The sequence below is a fragment of the Staurois parvus genome, unplaced genomic scaffold, assembly GCF_062004578.1.
Source record: "Staurois parvus isolate SC_StPar_1 unplaced genomic scaffold, SC_StPar_1.0 ptg000985l, whole genome shotgun sequence".
Classification (NCBI taxonomy): domain Eukaryota; kingdom Metazoa; phylum Chordata; class Amphibia; order Anura; family Ranidae; genus Staurois; species Staurois parvus.
Genome location: NW_028318781.1, coordinates 1132966 through 1152488, shown reverse-complemented (window position 1 = coordinate 1152488; position 19523 = coordinate 1132966). Strand labels below are relative to the sequence as shown.

Sequence of the window (19523 nt, the reverse complement as noted above, 5' to 3'; positions counted from 1 at the left end):
CTGGTGCAGGCGTCTTCAGGGGAGAGGAGAGAGCAGTGACACTGGCTGCAGTGCCTGGACAGTGACATCACCCATAGACTTCCCATGGGGCATCCGTTATCTACTTTCCCTCCTTTCCCCTGAAGCCGCTGCTATGAGCTGATCTTGTGACTGGACTAGACCGCCCTTAGATTAGGTAAGTTCACACATCTTTCCTTTACAGGCCAGTTAATATAAGCATTGGAATGGGGGTGGGTAAAGGTTTAAGCTTAGATTTAGACCGGACTTCTACTTTAAGACTGTTAAAGTGTAAAACTGGGAATGGTTGGTTGTATTGCAAGCTTACCAGCTGTATGCATTTTATCTCTGTATAACACAGTATGGCATAACTATTGCTCTATTGTTAAATTTTGATAGAAAATATGAATTAGGTTTCACACTTTTGGCTTCTTTCTTACAGTGGAATAAAGCCGTTGAGCTTGCCAAAAATCACAACATGAAAGAAATAGGATCACTGCTTGCCAAGTATGCCTCCCATTTGCTAGAAAAGAACAAAACTCTGGATGCAATTGAACTTTACCGCAAAGCTAATCACTTCCTAGAAGCTGCTAAGCTACTGTTCAAGGTATGTAATCGCCCCATTTTAGGTCAGCTACAGCCTGTAAAAAATTGCGCTTAAAGCAAACCTGCATTAAGAGAAATATGGACTGCATTTGCTGAGCTCTCCTTCTGAATATTCTATTTCTTAGCTGTTGTGCTGGCCCAGTTGTTTCAGTTCTTTTGAATCACTGACCTGCAGATAAGGACTTTTGATGCTTCTCTGACTTTTTGGATCTGACTACATGTTCTAGGTTAGCTAATGGGTCAGTATAATGACCAGGCCATAAGTATTGGGAATTGGCCAGCAATGACAGCCACCATTTTTTTAATGAAACACTCTTAGCAGGTCAAAGAGGATACTGCACTGTTCTCAGCCTTAAAGCTTGTCTCCGGGAACCACTGCTGCAAGGGGTAAATGCTTGTTTTTCCCTTGGATGCCAGTAAAATACTTTTACTTATCTTATCCCTTGCTCCCCCAGCAGCTGGCACGCTCTTCTTTTTCATGCTCCAGGTTGTGGACAGACCCACAGTATCCTCAACTGCAATGCAGGACTGATGGTCCTGTATTGTACGTGAGGACCTAACAGCTGCAACCAACAACCGGAGCATGATGCTTTGCCAGGCTCTAACTACAGCTGTCTTCAGTTGTTCTTTATTTGTGGGTTTTTCTGCCTTTAGTTTTGCCTTCAGCAAGTGAAATGCATGCTCAATTGGGTTGAGATCAGGTGAGTGACTCGGCCATTGCAGAATATTGCACTTCTTTTCCTTCAAAAGCTCCTGGGTTGGTTTTGCAGTGTGTTTTGGATCATTGTCCATCTGTACTGTGAAGCGCCGTCCAATCAACTTTGCTGTATTTGGCTGAATCTGGGCTGACAGTATATCTCTAAACATTGCAGAATTCATCCGGCTGCTTCTGTCTTCTGTCACATCATCAATAAACACCAATGACCCAGTGCCACTGGAAGCCATGCATGTCCATGCCATCACACTGCATCCACCATGTTTTACAGATGATGTTGTGTGCTTTGGATCATGAGCTGTTCCAAGCCTTCTCCACACATATTTCTTCCCATCATTCTGGTACAGATTAACCCCTTCACGCCTAAGGGTAAACAAATCTTAGCGTTTAAGTAAAAATTTACAACTTTGACATGTGTTAGTAAAACCGTACATATCACAACTACTTTGTACACCCAGGCAAATTATACCTTGTTTTTTTCAGGACAAATTGGGCTTTCATTTGGTGGTAAATGGTAATGGATATCTCCCAGATTTTTTTTTTTTTTTTATTATCAAAGGAAAACTGGGCCAAAATAGTAAAAAAAAACTTTTTTTTTTAAATTTAGCTGTTTTTTTTTATTGTTACTACCATAACTTACCACCAAAGAACAACCTAAAATAAATTTTTCAGCTCTTGACAATCGAAGCCATACCATATATGTGTATGGTATTTTTTGTTTGTACTTGTACTACAGCCCAGAATCAATAGTGCGCATTTTTTATTTTTACCTAAAACACACTGACACTGATACCAATTTAAACCCCCCCCCCAAAAAAAACTCCTGACCTTTGACCTTGACCCAAACACTAACCCTGGCACTGAACTAGATCAAACTTTGATCTAAGTATTTCTTTTTTCTTGATTTTTTTTTATTTTATTTTTTAAATATTCATGAATTTATTTATTTTTTTACAGTTTTTTTTTTTCTCTCTGCAAGGAGATTGAGAGATACAATTAATCTCTCTCCTCCATTCAGAGAGAAAAAAACCAAGGGGGCAGGGCTTCACAGTGACTGATCACTGTGATAGCCATTCAGAGGCTATCACAGTGATAATGTGACCCGGAATCTGAAGCCCCAAGACCCGATCGTTAGAACGGGACCCAGAAACTCAATGACACCCTGGTATTGTTGCTAGGAACGCGCTGTGCAGCGTGCTTCCAGCAACAAGACAGGTACACAAATATGCGGCCCCACGGAAAAAAGCCCAGTTCTGTGAGGCGGCATATTTGTGTGAAGTCATCGGGAAGGGGTTAATCTTAGTTTCATCTGTCCAAAGAATGCTTTTCCAGAACTGGTCTAGCTTTTTTTTTTTAGATGTGTTTTGGCAAAGTCTAATCTGGTTTTTCTATTATTCAGGCTTATGAATGGTTTCCACCTTGTGGTGAATCCTTTGTATTTGCTCTTGTGAAGTCTTCTCTTGATTGTAGACTTTGACAATGATACGCCCACCTCCTGGAGAGTGTCCTTCACTTGTGTGGATGTTGTGAGTGGGTTTTTCTTTACCATAGAGAGGATCCTGCGATGATCCATCGCTGTTGTCTTCCGTGGACATCCATGCCTTTTTATGTTGCTGAGCTCACCAGTGCGTTCTTTCCTCAGAAATTACCATACTGTTGATTTGGCTACTACTAATGTTGCTATATCTCTGATGGATTTGTTTAGTTTTTGAATCCTTACAATGGCCTGTTTCACTTGCATGGGCAGTTCCTTTGAATGCATGATGTAGGTTCACAGCAATGGATTCCAAATGCAAATACCACACTTAGAATCAACTCCACACTTTTTACCTTCTTAATTGCTGAAGAAATAACGAAGGAGTAGCCCACACCTGGTCATGAAACAGTTTTTGATTCAATTGTCCAATTACGTTTGGCCCCTTGAAAAAGGGGGGATGGCTACTCTTAAGAGCTGTAATTCCTTTTCTCCAATTTGGATGTACATACCCTCAAATTAAACCTGAGTGTGCGCACTTTCAGCCCATATCCATTATATAACTATAGCTTAAATATGTTTTGTTAAATACCTGAAAACAATCTAAAACTATGCCCACTAGAGGATGTAAGGCCCTCAGGCCACCCACATGAAGTCTGTTTCTGATTGTTTGGTCAGAGACATTCACACCAGTGGCCTGCTGGAGGTCATTTTGTAGGGCCCTGGCAGTGCTCATCCTGTTCCTCCTTGCACAAAGGAGCAGATACCAGTCTTGCTGATGGGTTAAGGACCTTCTACGGCACTGTCCAGCTCTCCTAGAGTAACTGCCTGTCTCCTGGAATCTCCTCCATGCTCTTGAGACCTTCTGGCAATGACACGTATTGATGTGCCATCCTGGAGGAGCTGGACTGCCTGTGCAACCTCTGTAGGATCCAGGTATCGCCTCATGCTACCAGTAGTGACACTGACCCTAGCCAAATGCAAAACTAGTGAAAAACAGTCAGAAAAAATGAGTAGGGAAAAAAATGTCAGTGACCTCCACCTGTAAAACCATTCCTGTTTTGGGGGTCATCTCATTGTTGCCCATCTAGTGCACCTGTTGTTAATTTCATTAAGACCAAAGCAGCTGAAACTGATTAACAACCCCCTCTGCTACTTAACTGACCAGATCAATATCCCAGGAGTCTAACTGATTTGATGCTATACTCTGATTAAAAAGTGTTCCTTTAATTGTTATGAGCAGTGTATATGGACCAAACTGTATTTGTTTTCTTAGGCACTCCATTGGCTTGTTGTCCCCACAGGATTTCTCATTCTTGTCTAACATTTACAGCCATTGCAAAGCCCCTCCATGCTTGTAAATTTCACAGAGCAGTTGATGATCGCAGCTAAAAAATGATGACACATCTGATGTGGTCCTGTGGGAAGGTGCAGGGACAAACAACGACTGGGAAACCTCATCACTAAATCTGCAGGAGATATTAGAAGTCACCCAATACTGCAATTTGAGTATTGTTAGGAGCTGGACTTTGTGACAAATTTACTGAATTTATGAGCACAAATGCATCAATTTGTGCTTTTGGGGAAGTTGTTAATTTGTATTTTGGAATTTTATTTATTATTATACAGTATTTATAAAGCGCCAATAGTTTGCTCAGCGCTGTATATTACAAAGGGGGACAGAACAACAACAATACAATGCAAAACATGAGGGGATCGAGGGCCCTGCTCTTTGGAGCTTACAATCTAGGAGGGAGGGGATGGTGGCACAGGAGGAGATAGCTGTGGGGATGGGGTGGTAGGAAGAGTGGAGGAGGTTGTCAAGTTAGCAGGGGGTGCGGTAGGCTTCCCTGAAGAGTTGGGTTTTCAGGGTGCACCTAAAGGAGAGGAGAGTAGGTGATAATCTGATGGGTTGGGGCAGGGAGTTCCAGAGGATAGGTGACACCCTGGAGAAGTCCTGGAGGCGGGCATGGGAGGAGGAGACCAGGGAACTAGAGAGAAGGAGGTCTTGTGAGGAGCGGAGTGTGCGTGCTGGGCGGTACTTGGATATTAGGTCAGTGATGTAGTTCGGGGCAGTATGGTGGACAGCTTTGTACATCAGTGTTAGGATTTTGAATTTGATCCGTTGCGCAATCGGAAGCCAGTGGAGGGATTGGCAGAGGGGGGTGGAAACGGAGCGGTTGGAAAGGTGAATGAGTCTGGCAGCCATATTCAGGATCGACTGAAGCAGGGATAGCCAGCGGCGAGGCAGGCCAGTGAGGAGGGAGTTGCAGTAATCAAGTCGTGATATGATGAGGGAGTGGATGAGCTGTTTAGTGGTTTCTGGGGTTAGGAACATGCGGATTTTGGCAATGTTGCGGAGGTGGAGTCTGCACGAAGAAGATATAACTTTTGCGTAGCTAAAATAATGTGGGTCACATGCACGGTTTTCTGACTTCCAAACTTGCTCCCTATGACTGTATAAAATGTTGTCTGGTGATGGCATTTTTCTTGTCCCACTGCAGTCCTGACACTGCTCTGATGGCCCATTAATTATAATGTTTCAGTATTTGCATTTAGATAAGTTAAATCCTCTGTTAGATTTTTTTTGTGCCTGAACAGCTTTGAGATTTGTTTTGATGGGAATTGTCGGTATTACTGGAGAATTATCATGTTGACAGCAATAAATCCTCCATCTATTTGCATCGTCTGGGAACACAATGTAGCAATGAAGTAATTCGTTGTGCCTAATGCATAATATTATCAAACGGATTTTGTTGCTATAGCTTTTACATGAAGCTCAAGGTAAGAACAAGGCTTAAAGGAATACTATACGGAAATAAATTTGTAGGCTCTCATTGCTGACCTTCTAATATGCTTTTTACCAGGATGTTTCTGGTTTCAATGCTTTTTGAGCTCCTGAGCTGTGAGTATGCAGACTCTCCACTGTTATCCTTTCCATAAGTTACAATATATGCCCTTCCTAATCCTATATTAGTCACCCGACATTTATTCAAACCCCCTAACAAAATTTCACCAAGCCCAGGTGGCTAAAATCACAGAGAGAAGGTTTCTATCAGTTCAGAGTGTATCATGCTGGAGACTCTGCATACCTGTTGCAGGTCATTCACTCAAGATATTAAAGCCAAATACGATTTTATTCTCATCCATTGAGGGACACAGGACGCCTTTAACCTTTTGGGTTATACTGCTGCTGCCTACTAGAGAAATCCTCCTGAAATGGCAGCATAACCCAAAGGCTCTAGCGGAACTAAACCCACTAATTTAACTATTTTCCAAAACAGTTACCTGCATGGCATGCCTTGAATGAGAACTGTCATAGTTGCTAGTGTGCTTATGTTCGCTCATAACCAAGTGGTGTCATAGCTGATCACATGTGCAGCAATCTGGCAACTGCGGATCAAACATTGGCTAAGATTTCAGCTTCATTGGCCATAAAAGAGAGGGTTTAGTACTTCTTTAAAGACTTTCTGTGACACTATTGGACGTAAGTAAAGAATTTTACAATGAGTACTAGAATCCTATTTTTGTTTTGCAGAACAGGTCAGCAATTGTAGTCTGCATTGTACATCAGCAGAGGTTTCTTTATGTCTGGATTCAGACCACATCCACTGTATTTAGCTCATGTTGACGCACATCCGTTTTCTTAACGTTTTGCGTTCATTGTCTACATTGTTTTCCTTTCCCTAACATGCATTGCAATGCACTTATGATGCCTTGTAACATGATGCACCATATTTTGTAGCATTTAAAGTGTTACTAAACCCACAACAGTAAAATCAGTCTGTATATGCAGTAAAGCATGCTTGTTATACTTACTGTGGAACCTAAGGGGTTAATCTGCTGCATTGTGTAAAAGGGCTGTTTGATCCTGACTTCCCTGCCCCTCCTCTTGTTCAAATGTCCACACTGAAAAGACAGACTGAACCTGTAGCCCTTCTGCACATGCTCAGTTTAGTGTGTATTGCTAGAGGGTTTTTTTTTCTTCCTTTGGAAGAGTGCATGTGATCTGCGCAGGGCCAATCAGCACTGTCCAGACAGAGGTCAGGGGTCCTGCATCCTCCTAGAGCAGAACGTAAATACCTCCTTTAACCAGTGCTCAGCTGAAGTCACAAGACTGCTCTAACTGCTGATGAGAAAAGGTATTTAGCAGTTTATATTTACTAAAATAATTGTACATCCATGTTCTATGTACTGTGGGAGACCAGATATGGTGAATGGAGGGTCTTGGGTTTAGTAACACTTTAAATGCAGCATGTTCCATTTTCACAAAGTGCATACCAGCGCAATGTGAACTGAGACTACAGAAAACAATTGATTTTTGCTTGTTATTGCATTGAGCCTGAGTTGAGCAATGCAGCCCAACACACTCTGTCATCATCTGCTTTGAGCATAAAATGAACAAGTGCTGACATCTAGTGGTAGTTCATTGTACATACACCTTTCTTTATTGTTATTGTCTAACACAGTGGTTCTCAACCTTTCTAACGCCGCGACCCCTTAATACAGTTCCTCATGTTGTGGTGACCCCCAACCATAAAATTATTTTCGTTGCTACTTCATAACTGTAATTTTGCAGTAGGAGGAATAGTGCCACGTCATTGGTGTCAGTGGGAGGAATAGTGCCCCGTCATTGGTATCAGTGGGAGGAATAGTGCCCCGTCATTGGTGTCAGTGGGAGGAATAGTGCCCCGTCATTGGTATCAGTGGGAGGAATAGTGTCCCGTCATTGGTGTCAGTGGGAGGAATAGTGCCCCCTTCATTGGTGTCAGTGGGAGGAATAGTGCCCCGTCATTGGTGTCAGTGGGAGGAATAGTGCCCCGTCATTGGTGTCAGTGGAAGGAATAGTGCCCCGTCATTGGTGTCAGTGGGAGGAATAGTGCCCCGTCATTGGTGTCAGTGGGAGGAATAGTGCCCCGTCATTGGTGTCAGTGGGAGGAATAGTGCCTCGTCATTGGTGTCAGTGGGAGGAATAGTGCCCCATCATTGGTATCAGTGGGAGGAATAGTGCCCCATCATTGGTGTCAGTGTGAGGAATAGTGTCCCATCATTGGTGTCAGTGGGAGGAATAGTGTCCCATCATTGGTATCAGTGGGAGGAATAGTGTCCCATCATTGGTATCAGTGGGAGGAATAGTGCCCCATCATTGGTGTCAGTGGGAGGAATAGTGCCCCATCATTGGTATCAGTGGGGGGGAATAGTGTCCCATCATTGGTATCAGTGGGAGGAATAGTGCCCCATCATTGGTGTCAGTGGGAGGAATAGTGCCCCATCATTGGTATCAGTGGGATGAATAGTGTCCCATCATTGGTATCAGTGGGAGGAATAGTGCCCCATCATTGGTGTCAGTGGGGGGAGGAATAGTGCCCCATCCTTGGTGTCAGTGGGGGGAGGAATAGTGCCCCATCCTTGGTGTCAGTGGGGGGAGGAATACTGCCCCATCCTTCGTGTCAGTGGGGGGAGGAATTGTGCCCCATCGTTGGTGTCAGTGGGGGGAGGAATCGTGCCCCATCGTTGGTGTCATTTGGGGGAGGAATCGTGCCTCATCGTTGGTGTCAGTGGGGGGAATAGTGTCCCATTGTTGGTGTCAGTGGGAGGAATAGTGCCCCATCATTGGTGTCAGTGGGAGGAATAGTGTCCCATCGTTGGTGTCAGTGGGAGGAATAGTGTCCCATCGTTGGTGTCAGTGGGAGGAATAGTGCCCCATCGTTGGTGTCAGTGGGAGGAATAGTGCCCCATCGTTGGTGTCAGTGGGAGGAATAGTGCCCCATCATTGGTATTAGTGACACCAATGATGGGGCACTATTCCCACTGACACCAATGATACTTACCTTGCAGACCCCTGCTCCAGCCTGGGCTCGCTCGCTCCCTCCCTCTCCCATGGTACCAACACTTACCTGTCAGATGTCTTCCTTCTCCGGCCGTTCTCCTCCTCTTCACTCGCTCGATCTTCGCGGTGCCGCTCGGCTCCTCCTCTCCAAGCTCCACCTCTTTGCCGGTGATTGGCCGCCTGTGTGCCTCTCCTGAGCTACAGTGCCGGCGGCCAATCACAGGCGAGGATTGATCTCGAGGTGTGTCCAGATGACAGGGGCGGCATGTCATCCCACCCACACCTGGAGACGGCGGTGGCGGCGGCGAGGAGCGGTGTCTCGGTTCCTAAGACCATCGGAAATATGTGTTTTCCGATGGTCTTAGGCGACCCCTGTGGAAGCGTCGTTCGACCCCCAAAGGGGTCGCGACCCCCAGGTTGAGAACCGCTGGTCTAACAGGTATTTTATGGAATATGGATTTGTGACCTCAAGAAAAGTTTCTGCTCAGGGTAAAATTGGCAGGTAGCAGGGGCGGACTGACCATTTGGAAACTCGGGCACTGCCCGAGAGCCCGGGGTCAGTAGGGGGCCCCATGAGATGCCCCTGGTACCTTTTTTCATAGGCTTTTTTGAGTTTGGGCAAGGACACAGGGGCCCCATGATCCCCTATTACCCGGGGGCCCCATGAGTTGTCAGTCCGCCCCTGGCAGGTAGTATGTATTAAAGCTGAATTATGTGCTAGAGCAAGTAAAAGAACCATAGCTTAGGGTCCCCTCATATCACTGTTGGTGCATTACATTACATAAAGGCATCCTCTTCATTGTGAATGGGCTGCTAATGTACCATAATGCACCCAAAACCAGACACTGACTTTTTTTTATAATGTATAGCACTATAATTCACATTCATTTGAGTGTGTTTGCCAAAATGTGTTGAAGAGCCATTTAAGCAGAAAAACATCTAATTGCAGATACAGTGAAGGAAATAAGTATTTGAGCCCCTGCTGATTTTGAATGTTTGCCCACTCACAAAGAAATGATCAGTCTAAAAATCGAATTGTCGGTGTATTGTAACAGAGAGAGACAGAATAGAGAAAACAAAAATTCAAAAGAAATGCATGTCTAACAAATTATGCACTGATTTGGATGTTTATGAGGGAAATAAGTATTTGATCCCCTTCACAAAACATGACTTTGTACTTGGTGGCAAATCCCTTGTTGGCAATCACAGAGGTCAGACGTCTCCTGTAGTTGGCCATCAGGTTTGCACACATCTCAGGAGACATTTTGGCCCACTCCTCTTGGCAGATCCTCTCCAAGTCATTAAGGATTGGTGGCTGACATTTGGCAACTCGAACGCTCAGCTCCCTCCACAGATTTTCAATTGGAATAAGTTCTGGAGACTGGCTAGGCCACTCCAGGACCTTAATGTGCTTCTTTTTGAGCCACTCCTTTGTTGTCTTGGCCATGTGTTTTGGGTCATTGTCATGCTGGAACACCCATCCACGACCCATTTTCAGTGCCCTGGCTGAGGGAAGAAGGTTCTCACCCAAGATTTGATGGTACATTGTCCCGTCCATTGTCCCCTTGATACAGTGCAGTTGTCTTGTCCCCTTAGTAGAAAAACACCCCAAAAGCACAATGTTTCCACCACCATGTTTGGCAGTTGGGATGGTGTTCTTGGGGTCATAGGCAGCATTCCTCCTCCTCCAAACATGGCGAGTTGAGTTGATGCCAAAGAGCTCAATTTTGGTCTCATTTGACCACAACACTTTCAACCAGTCCTCCTCTGCAGCATTCAGATGTTCAGTGGCAAAACTTCATATGGGCCTGGACAGAACTCCAGCCAATTTCTTTATATCCCCATGCAGTGGGTCTGTGCCCTGACTGTATGGGTTCACGTCTCATTTGTCCAGTGGCTCATGCAAAAGCTACACTTGCCCCATCCTCTGATCCTCTGGAAAAACTGCACTCCCCCACATCCAGCGGCATGATCAGTCCATTCACAAGACTGCTATCATGGAGGAGTGGCAGTGATCTGTGTTACGTTCAGAGGATTGGCGGATTAGGTAAGTATATTACATGGGAAAATAAAATGTTTGTCCAGATATATACAATGGGTATAGAAAACAATCCCCCCTTTAAAATAATCAAATTTTGTTGCTTTGCAGCCTGAAATGAAGACAGACACAGTTTTTGTTGTATCCAGCTGTATTTACTCTTTTTTGCAACTTGTAACATCCAAGTGTAAGATATAAAACCATTATGTAAAAAAAAAACAATCACTGAGTTGGAAAAAGGATCACTCCCTTGTGTCAGTATTTTGTTCAACCACCTTTTTGCTTTAATTCCAGCCTTTAGTCTGTTAGGATATATGTCTACTAACTTTGCACATCTAGACTTTGCAATATTTGCCCACTCTTCTTTGCAGAACTGCTCAAGTTCAGTTAAATTTGATGGTGACTGTTTGTGGACTGCAGTCTTCAAGTTATTCCACAGATTTTCAATGGGGTTTACGTCTGGGCTCTGACTAGGCCATGCAAGGACATTCACCTTTCTCTCCTTCAACCTTTGAGTGGTCATTTTTGCTGTGTGCCTTGGATCATTGTCATGTTGGAATGTAAACCTTCTTCCCATTGACAACTTTCTGGCAGAGGGCAGGAGATTTTCCTCAAGAATTTGACGGTATTTTGCCCCATCCATTTTTCCTTCTATCCTGAGAAGTGTTCCAGTCCCTGCTGCAGAGAAACACCCCCATAACAGGATATTACCACCTCCATGCTTTACTGTAGGAATGGTGTTATTTGGATGGTGGGCTGCATTGGATTTCCTCCAGACATATTGTTTAGTGTTAAGGCCAAATAATTAAATTTTAGTCTCATCTGACCATAACACCTTTTTCCATGTGGCCTCAGAATCTTCAAGATGCATTTTGGCAAAGCTCAACCGTGACTGCATGCGTCCTTTCTTGAAGAGTGGCTTTTCTCTTTCATCCCTCCCATACAAGCCACATTTGTGGAGAATTTGTGATATTCTTTTCACATGCACAGAATGACCATTCCTTGTCATAAATTCTTGCAACTGCTTCATAGTTGCTGTAGGCCTCTTGGAAGCTTCTTGGACCAGTTTCCTCCTGGCTCTTTCATCCAGTTTGGAGTGACGTCCTGATCCAGGGAGGGCCTGTGCTGTACCAAATACCTTCCACTTCTTAATAATAGACTTCACCGTGCATCTAAGCATCTATGAAGCCTTTGAATTTTTTTTGTATCCCTCTCCTGACTTGTGACTGTCCACAACTTTTATCCCGGAGATCTTTTGAAAGTGTCTTGCCACCTATAGTTGACCATTTGCTCCATTTGCACTACCAGGGACTCATATGCTCCAAGAAAGCTTTTCACGCTGAGCCAATCAAAATGACCACATCTGATCACAGTTGAAAGTCAAATTGCCAGTGAGAAGGTAATTAGCTATACCTGATTGAGTAATTTTTAGGAAGGGGGGGGGGGGGTGATTCTTTTTCCAACTCGGTGATATGTTTTTGAATTTTTATTCGGACATGTTAGTGTTCAACAAAATGTTGGCAACAAAATGTGATTGAAGGGGGTGGGGATTCTTTTTTTTTCATATTGGATAAAGTACAGAATGTTTAAAATCCCCATATTGTTTTTTTGTTGTTTTGTAGACAAAATAGGAAGAGAGAAGAAATTCCTCAAAAGTGAGGAAAATCCCTTTTAGCTGTGACCAACACAAGCTGCCAGTCTTAGTGAGTGTGGATACCAAGACAGATAGAGATAGTAAAAGCAACTGGTGGAGACACAGACATCAAAAGAAGCATACAGGCGTTGTACCCCTCACTAGTGTAGTTTATAAACTTGGGTTGTTTATGGTATTTCTAGGGAAATAAAATTATTTCTATATAGTTCAGCAGTGGAGGGCTGACTACAATTTGAGTAGAAATGGTGGTAGTGACTTGTGCAATAGAACCAATCATTGAATGTTGAATGCTCACAATCAAAGGAATAATGGGAAATCTTTTGGTAGCTGATGATTTAGCAGATGTAACATTTTGCAGGACAGTCATTTGACTATACAACACCAGATCTGTACTTTCAGTAAGTAGGAATTATACGGGAGAACAGAAGGTATTAAAGCTTGGTAGGTGCACCCACCTGTAGGTTGCAAAAGACCACCAACATGCCTCTAGCAAGAGGTGATTATGTGATTGTAGAGGCAGCAACCTACTCAATTCATTGTCTTCCTACCCCTGTCATAGAAGTTACTGAAAATCTGCAATGAATGCTCTTGTCAGTGATCCTTTGTAGTTCATTAACTGGTATATTGTGTTTTATTCCAGATTGCTGATGAAGAAGCCAAGAAACGAACAAAGCCACTCCGTGTAAAGAAGCTGTATGTGCTGGCAGCATTATTGGTGGAGCAGTATCATACACATGTGAAGAATACACAGAAAGGAAAGCTGAAAGGAAAGCAGATTGAGGTATGATAATCTATCTTGATGTGCTCAGACTGATAGCTGATGGCAAAAGGTAAAACTAAAGCACCTGGATTTCAATGCAAACAACACACAGTTACCAAAATTGGTACATTCATTGTTGATGGGGGAATCCCTTCTGCAGCACTGTTGTGTTCTGCCGGCGGGGAGTACAGGGAGCCTTTCCCACCGACAGAACACAGTGATCACCATTGGTGGCTATAGTCACTGCCAGTTATCTGGCAAAAAATCCCAGACAGGCTGGTTTACTGCAATTGATTGATGGATCGACTTCAGTACAACCAACCTGCCTGTTCATGGGTGAAACGTGTTCCGGTGTGATCTCAGGTGGGAGGTCTACAGTGTGTGCTTTATGCTGCTCTGCTTGCTCATTAAAGTTCACTGGACTTTTTAAGACACCATCAGTATGCTGCCCTTTTTTCCTTTTTCCTTGAGCTTTAGTGAGGCAAAGGCATGTTTACTGTTGTAAATCTGGTAAAGCTATGGTGCCTGGAGGTAGGCTTTAACACCTCTACCATTCCAGTGATCCTGTCACTAGGGCAGGAACTCTCCAGGGACAGTATTGTTGAGAGAGCAGTGAGAACACTCACCTGCTACTATATTCTCTCACCCTTACTGAGCAAACCAGCAAGATGAAGCTCTGTTGACTCTGAACCTGTGAGCAAGATTCTGCAGGACTTGGTCCAGCAAGAGAGTGAATTGAATATCTCTGTTCCACAGGGGAGACATGTCTTAACTTCAAACCATATTTGCATGTGCAGCTCAGCCGCGGCTTCCCAGCACAGTTCCACTGTGTCGGAATGACTGACTCCTGTGCACATGAGCAGAATGATGTCATCCCCCTCTGGCCAATCAAAAGGTTAAAAACCTGGCACCTGGGGAAAAGCTGACAGTGGCAGAGGGATGTAACCGCCACCTTGCTGGACAGTGGCGGTGAATTTACTAGGGAGTTTAGTTCCGCTTTAAGCCGCTTTCCTCTCTCCTTAGCATTGAGGGTTTAATTTTTCTAACTCTATAACAACGAGGGGCTCAGTTATTAATTCTTATCCATCTCTTATGCTCAGCAGCCTTGGTCAATACCACAGTCTACATTTTTTAACTCAGTCATAAATCTGGCAATCATATTGAACCTTCTGTACCTTTCAGAATTTACTCTGCCTATCACACCAGAAAGTACTTTGTGACTGGAGGAGAGGCTGGTCACATGACTGACAGTGACTGGCTCTCCTCCCGCCTTCCATTCATTTTATTATGTTCTGCTGGCTTCAGACTTCTAAAGCCAGAGGAGTACATAGCATGTTTTTAAAGCACCCTGCTGAAACAGCCAACAAAAATGGTGAAAAGTCAGAGAGAATGTGGGAACTTAATATGTACAGACTTGAGAAAAGAGGAGAAAGTGGGGAAATGATTGAAACCTTTAAATATATTAAGGACATGAAGGAGGGTAGTATTTTCGATGAAGCTAAGATCAAGAATATGACATGACCTCAAACTAGCAGGAGGAATGTTCAAAACTAACCTTAGAAAGTATTATTTTACTGAAAGAGTAGATGATGCTTGGAATCGACTTCCAGCTGAGGTAGTGAGTCAGTTAACAGTAACTGAATTTAAACATATTTTGGGCAAACCTAGATCTATACTCTGACAAAAAGGTAAAAAAAATTAAAAAACCCAAAAATACAGAATAAAAAGGTGACAACCTATTGCACTAATCATATGTGCCTTCTGCTGATACTGGTTATGTAATGTTCCTTCTGTTTTTCAGGCTACGTCGGCACTGGCTGGCCTGTTAGAGGAAGACAGTCTCCTGTCTGATAATCGGATAATTGACAATGCCTGGAGAGGGGCTGAGGCCTATCACTTCTTCCTGCTGGCTCAGAGGCAGCTCTATGAAGGCTATGTAGATGCTGCTATGAGGACAGGTGAGTCTAAACTTGCATATTTTTAATGCAGGTAAACTAGAAAAAGTACAACTGTGGAGATGCCCAAGAGGTTATTATGTATATATTTCACTTTTGGATAGTCATAGGTAGATGCCCCCAGTTGCTTCTCACATCTCTGTGACTTGACCACTGAGATTTGAGTTTTCAGCTTTGCCCTCATCCTACTGCCATTATGCAAATGTGTCTATTCCAGCTTTCTTCTACATTGAGCAGATGCAGCAGATAGGAATGAGACTTCCTTTCATTGGCTTCCTCTAGTTGGGTGTATATCTCAAGAATTCACATCAATTGAATCGACTAAACCCTATAGAATTCAGTTATTATAGTCCATCATCATTCACCCAAACTGATTTACCAATTCTGGGAGTAATTGGCACCTTTGGTTACAATTAGTTCATATAGAAGGCTTTTTGTTGAAATGTAGGTTCAAACTGTTATGTCTGAGGAGAAGAAGGAACAAGGAGCTGTAGCTATTTATGATGCCTTGGAAAAAAGTGTCATCACTATACACTACATACATATATGTTGTGTAATTTAAAGAGATCCGGTCAGTTCTGTAATAGAATCCAAAAAGAAGGTCCCTGCAATAGAAGAGATCTCCCCTTCCTGGTGGACATTTTCAACAACCGTCCCTCTATTCCAGCACTGCAACCCCTGTCAGTCTCTTTAGCATTTGACACTACTGAGAGTGTCAGACTCTTGTGTCCCCTCTACATGCTCTGAGAATTATTATCTCTTCTATTGCAGTTTGCTTCCTTTTTGATTTTGATACAGGGCCAATTTAAAGTGATTATTTTAACTACTGATTGAGTACTACATATCTGGAATAATTGTTTATCTTTTTATTGTAGGGAAGAAACATGGGAAGTTCAATACTTGGGTTAAATATTTGTCTGCATTTTTGATAAGTGTAGGAAATAGATAACTGTTCAGTCTGTTTGGTGCACACAAGTTTTACCTTTTGTCTTTGTGATTCCCAGCTATACACCTGAGAGATTATGAAGATATTATTCCTGCTGTTGAGATCTATTCCTTGCTGGCACTCTGTGCCTGTGCTAACAGGGCATTCGGTACGTGTTCCAAGGCCTTTATTAAACTGGAATCCTTAGAGACTTTGAGCCCTGAGCAAAAACAGCAATATGAAGACCTTGCCCTGGAAATCTTCACCAAACACAGTCCAAAAGACAGCCGGAATCCCGAGGCTGATGTCTTCCCAGAACGGTTTGTATAACATGTGATGTCAACACACAGACCCTGTGAATATTTTAGATTTAGAAACCAGAAACAGGATTTTATGAAATGCCGTATATGTATTTATATGGATTCTCACTGGTTTCCAATTTTTTGAAGACAAGCATACCTGTTGGTGGAACTGGAGTAAATAGCTGTAAAGATGCTGGTCCCATGATTGTATGCCTAAATATCTAGATATGAACTTTTAGCTGAAGAGATTGGGGGGATGAGCTTCACGCAGAACAGTCTAGACAGAACAGCTGTTTTGGGATTCTGATCCTCTTTTCTAAAATCATGTGACCAAAAGTCAAGTTACCTTGGGGACATAGATGTAATCTTTTAGCCCGCTTGCACATGGTACTGATGTTTGAACATCAGCATTTCTGGATGTATTGTAAGGCATTTGTGTTGCACGTATTTGTACGTATTTATGTGCATGTAGTACACTCCTATAGCCAAAATCTTTGAATATTCAAAATATTTATGCTCATATGCACATATTTGCACAAAATACTGACCCAGAACGCAGATTTTTCTTTTTTTTCACTCAAGAATATGCAAAGCTTATTTATGTGCCTGTGTATACAGGTAATGGACTGTATTTTAGATCAGTAAAAAAAACCACTGTACTTAGCTTTTTTAAGCTGCAGTGTGCAAGAGGCTTTAGGCGACTATGATATTTAATACATAAATAATAATTCCTAAATAATTTTTTTTTGTTTCCTCCTACAGCGGGGAAGGAAAGTTGCCAACATGCATTGCTTCAGGGAGACCCATTACAGAATACCAGTTCTGGATGTGCAGTGTTTGCAAGCACGGAGTTCAAGACCGAGAGATATCTGCATACAGCTTCTGTCCTCTCTGTCATAGCTCCACTTCATAAGATTCCTATGTATGAGACATTCCAGTGTAAATATATAACTAAAATCTGTATGCTGATAGTTTGTTGCTGATCACCAAAGGATAAATGAATATGAATGGTTTTCCATGGGAATGCCAATTTTAACATACAGTACCTATAATGTACATTATTATTATTATAATTATATATTTATATTATTATATATTATATATTTATATTATTTCCACATTGCATCTTTAGGTTGGACAGTCATTTCATGTTGGCCTTTTGTTCTGATGAACGAACAATTAAAAGGAAGTCTTCAGCACAGAAAATATATTGTCAAATAAGTCAAATAAGTTCACCTTTAAAGAAAAAAGGAGGTGGGAGGGAGGGTGCTGGAACATTTTACACTCTAAATAGGGGTGTAACATTTAACATGTTCTAAAAGGTGAACTTCTCCTTTAAGAGCACTTGGGCTACCTATTAAGAACGGAGATCAGTCATCTGGAGTTCCTCAACTCATGGCACAGCCATTGCAAATACCTGCAACCTATGGGGTTGATTTACTAAAGGCAAATATACTCTGCACTGCATGTGCGATTGCTTCAGAGCTTAGTAAACGAGGGAAAGTTTTACTGTGCAAAGAATACCCTATCATATGCAAGGAAAATAAAAAACAACATTTCTGCTTGCACGTGATTGCATGAAAGAAATCAGCAGAGCTTCCTTCTCACATCTAAAGCAACTTCACTTTAAGTGCACTGTATATTTACCTTTAGAAAATCAACCCCACTGTGTTCTCCATAGGTGTGAAGGAAGACCTGACAATGGTGGTGGAGGGTTTTGCAGCTGATAATGGCTGTGATTGTGAGAGAGGACTACTGAATCTCTCTGTTCACTGGCATAACCCTGCAACTATGTAAGGCTTCTCTTTGTTCTTTAAAGGGAAACTGTAATGTTTTTTGGACCATTTTGTTTTTCACAATTTTATAAACTGTTTTGTATCTTTTTTTTTCTCATAATGTTTATAAAATCTTTGCTTTACAAATAAACAATTAATATGGGGTGCAACCATGGCACTGATTTTACAGAGCATTCTGTTCTTTATAAAAAGAGAGTCCCAAACCCAGTTGGAGACCTATGAGCACAGCAGGAAGGAGGTGATACGTCTGTTCACTTAAAGAAGAATTCCAGGTTTCACTGAACTTTAAACAGTTTACTTGGGCCCAGGGGCGGACTGACCATTCGAGCACTCGGGCACTGCCCGAGGGCCCGGGGTCAGTAGGGGGCCCCATGAGATGCCTCTGGTACCTTTTCATAGGCTTTTTTGGGTGTGGTTTGAGTGTGGACGAGGACACGGGCCCCATGATTCCCTATTGCCCGGGGGCCCCATGAGTTGTAAGTCCGCCCCTGGGCCAACAGATACAGCGGCTGTATAAACTGTATGAAGCAAGCACAGCGCTTTGTTCTAGTAGTGAGTCTTCCTAAAAGTGTGAGTGTACTTCCTAAAATAGAGTAGGGTTGAGCGCTGCTCAGCCCTTCTCAGGGAGCTTTGTATTCTATGAATGAATACGAAATTTCCTTATTGGCTGAAATGAAGCAGAGAGGCACGCAGATGATATCATGATCTCCGCCGATGACATGATCTCCGCCGCAGCCAATCAGAGAAAGCTTTGTATTCATTCATAGAATACAAAGCTTCCTATGAATGACTGAGCAGCCCTCAGCCCAACTCGATTTTGTTCTGGGAGTGGGACTTGGAAGTTCCTGTCCTGCTGCCGGTACATGGTGCTGTATATTTTATGTAGCTGAGGCTACATACAGTTTATTCAATGTTCACGGCTGCCGCATTTGTTAGTGAAGTAGATATCTATAAACCAAAAAAACGGTGCTGCTCTGCCAGTGAAAGTAAATTTTAAAAAGACATAAACATTTCAATACCCATATATGTGCTTCATGAAAATAATAAACTCATAATAATATAAACCGTGCATGTAAGTATGATGTCACAATTTGAAAGCACTATTTAATTGTGTCTGTTATATGAATATATGTGTAATTTCACCTCAAATGCCACACATATGCAATAATACTTCAGTCTGGTGACAACATGAGTGCAAATAAAATATCCTTCCTTAGTGTTTCACAAACTCCAGTGTTTAACACTCATGCTCCACCACTGTGCAACCCACGCCCTCACCTTCCAGATATGACCCCCATCACATAGGCCATAAGCACATAAGGACACTTCTAATGGTACCCAATACTTCAGATCTTGCTCTTTCCTCTCAGGTCACTTCTCAACAAAACAAGGTGTCTACCTCTTTAACCACTTGAGCTCCTGAGGATTTACCCCCCTTAATGACCAGGTCTCTTTTTGCTACTTGGCGCTG

General features: G+C 42.8%; 1 protein-coding gene across 1 annotated transcript in view; it reads left to right on the top strand.

The window, feature by feature from the left end:
* Window positions 1-18206, top strand: part of WDR35 (WD repeat domain 35) — a 108916-nt gene extending 90710 nt beyond the window's left edge. The window contains exons 25-29 of the mRNA XM_089657343.1: window positions 440-604; window positions 12955-13095; window positions 14876-15032; window positions 16034-16274; window positions 17019-18206. Of these exons, the coding sequence (XP_089513469.1) occupies window positions 440-604; window positions 12955-13095; window positions 14876-15032; window positions 16034-16274; window positions 17019-17169 (855 nt within the window). The 3' untranslated portion in view covers window positions 17170-18206. The remainder of the gene's footprint in view (window positions 1-439; window positions 605-12954; window positions 13096-14875; window positions 15033-16033; window positions 16275-17018) is intronic.
* Window positions 18207-19523: the final 1317 nt, after the last annotated feature.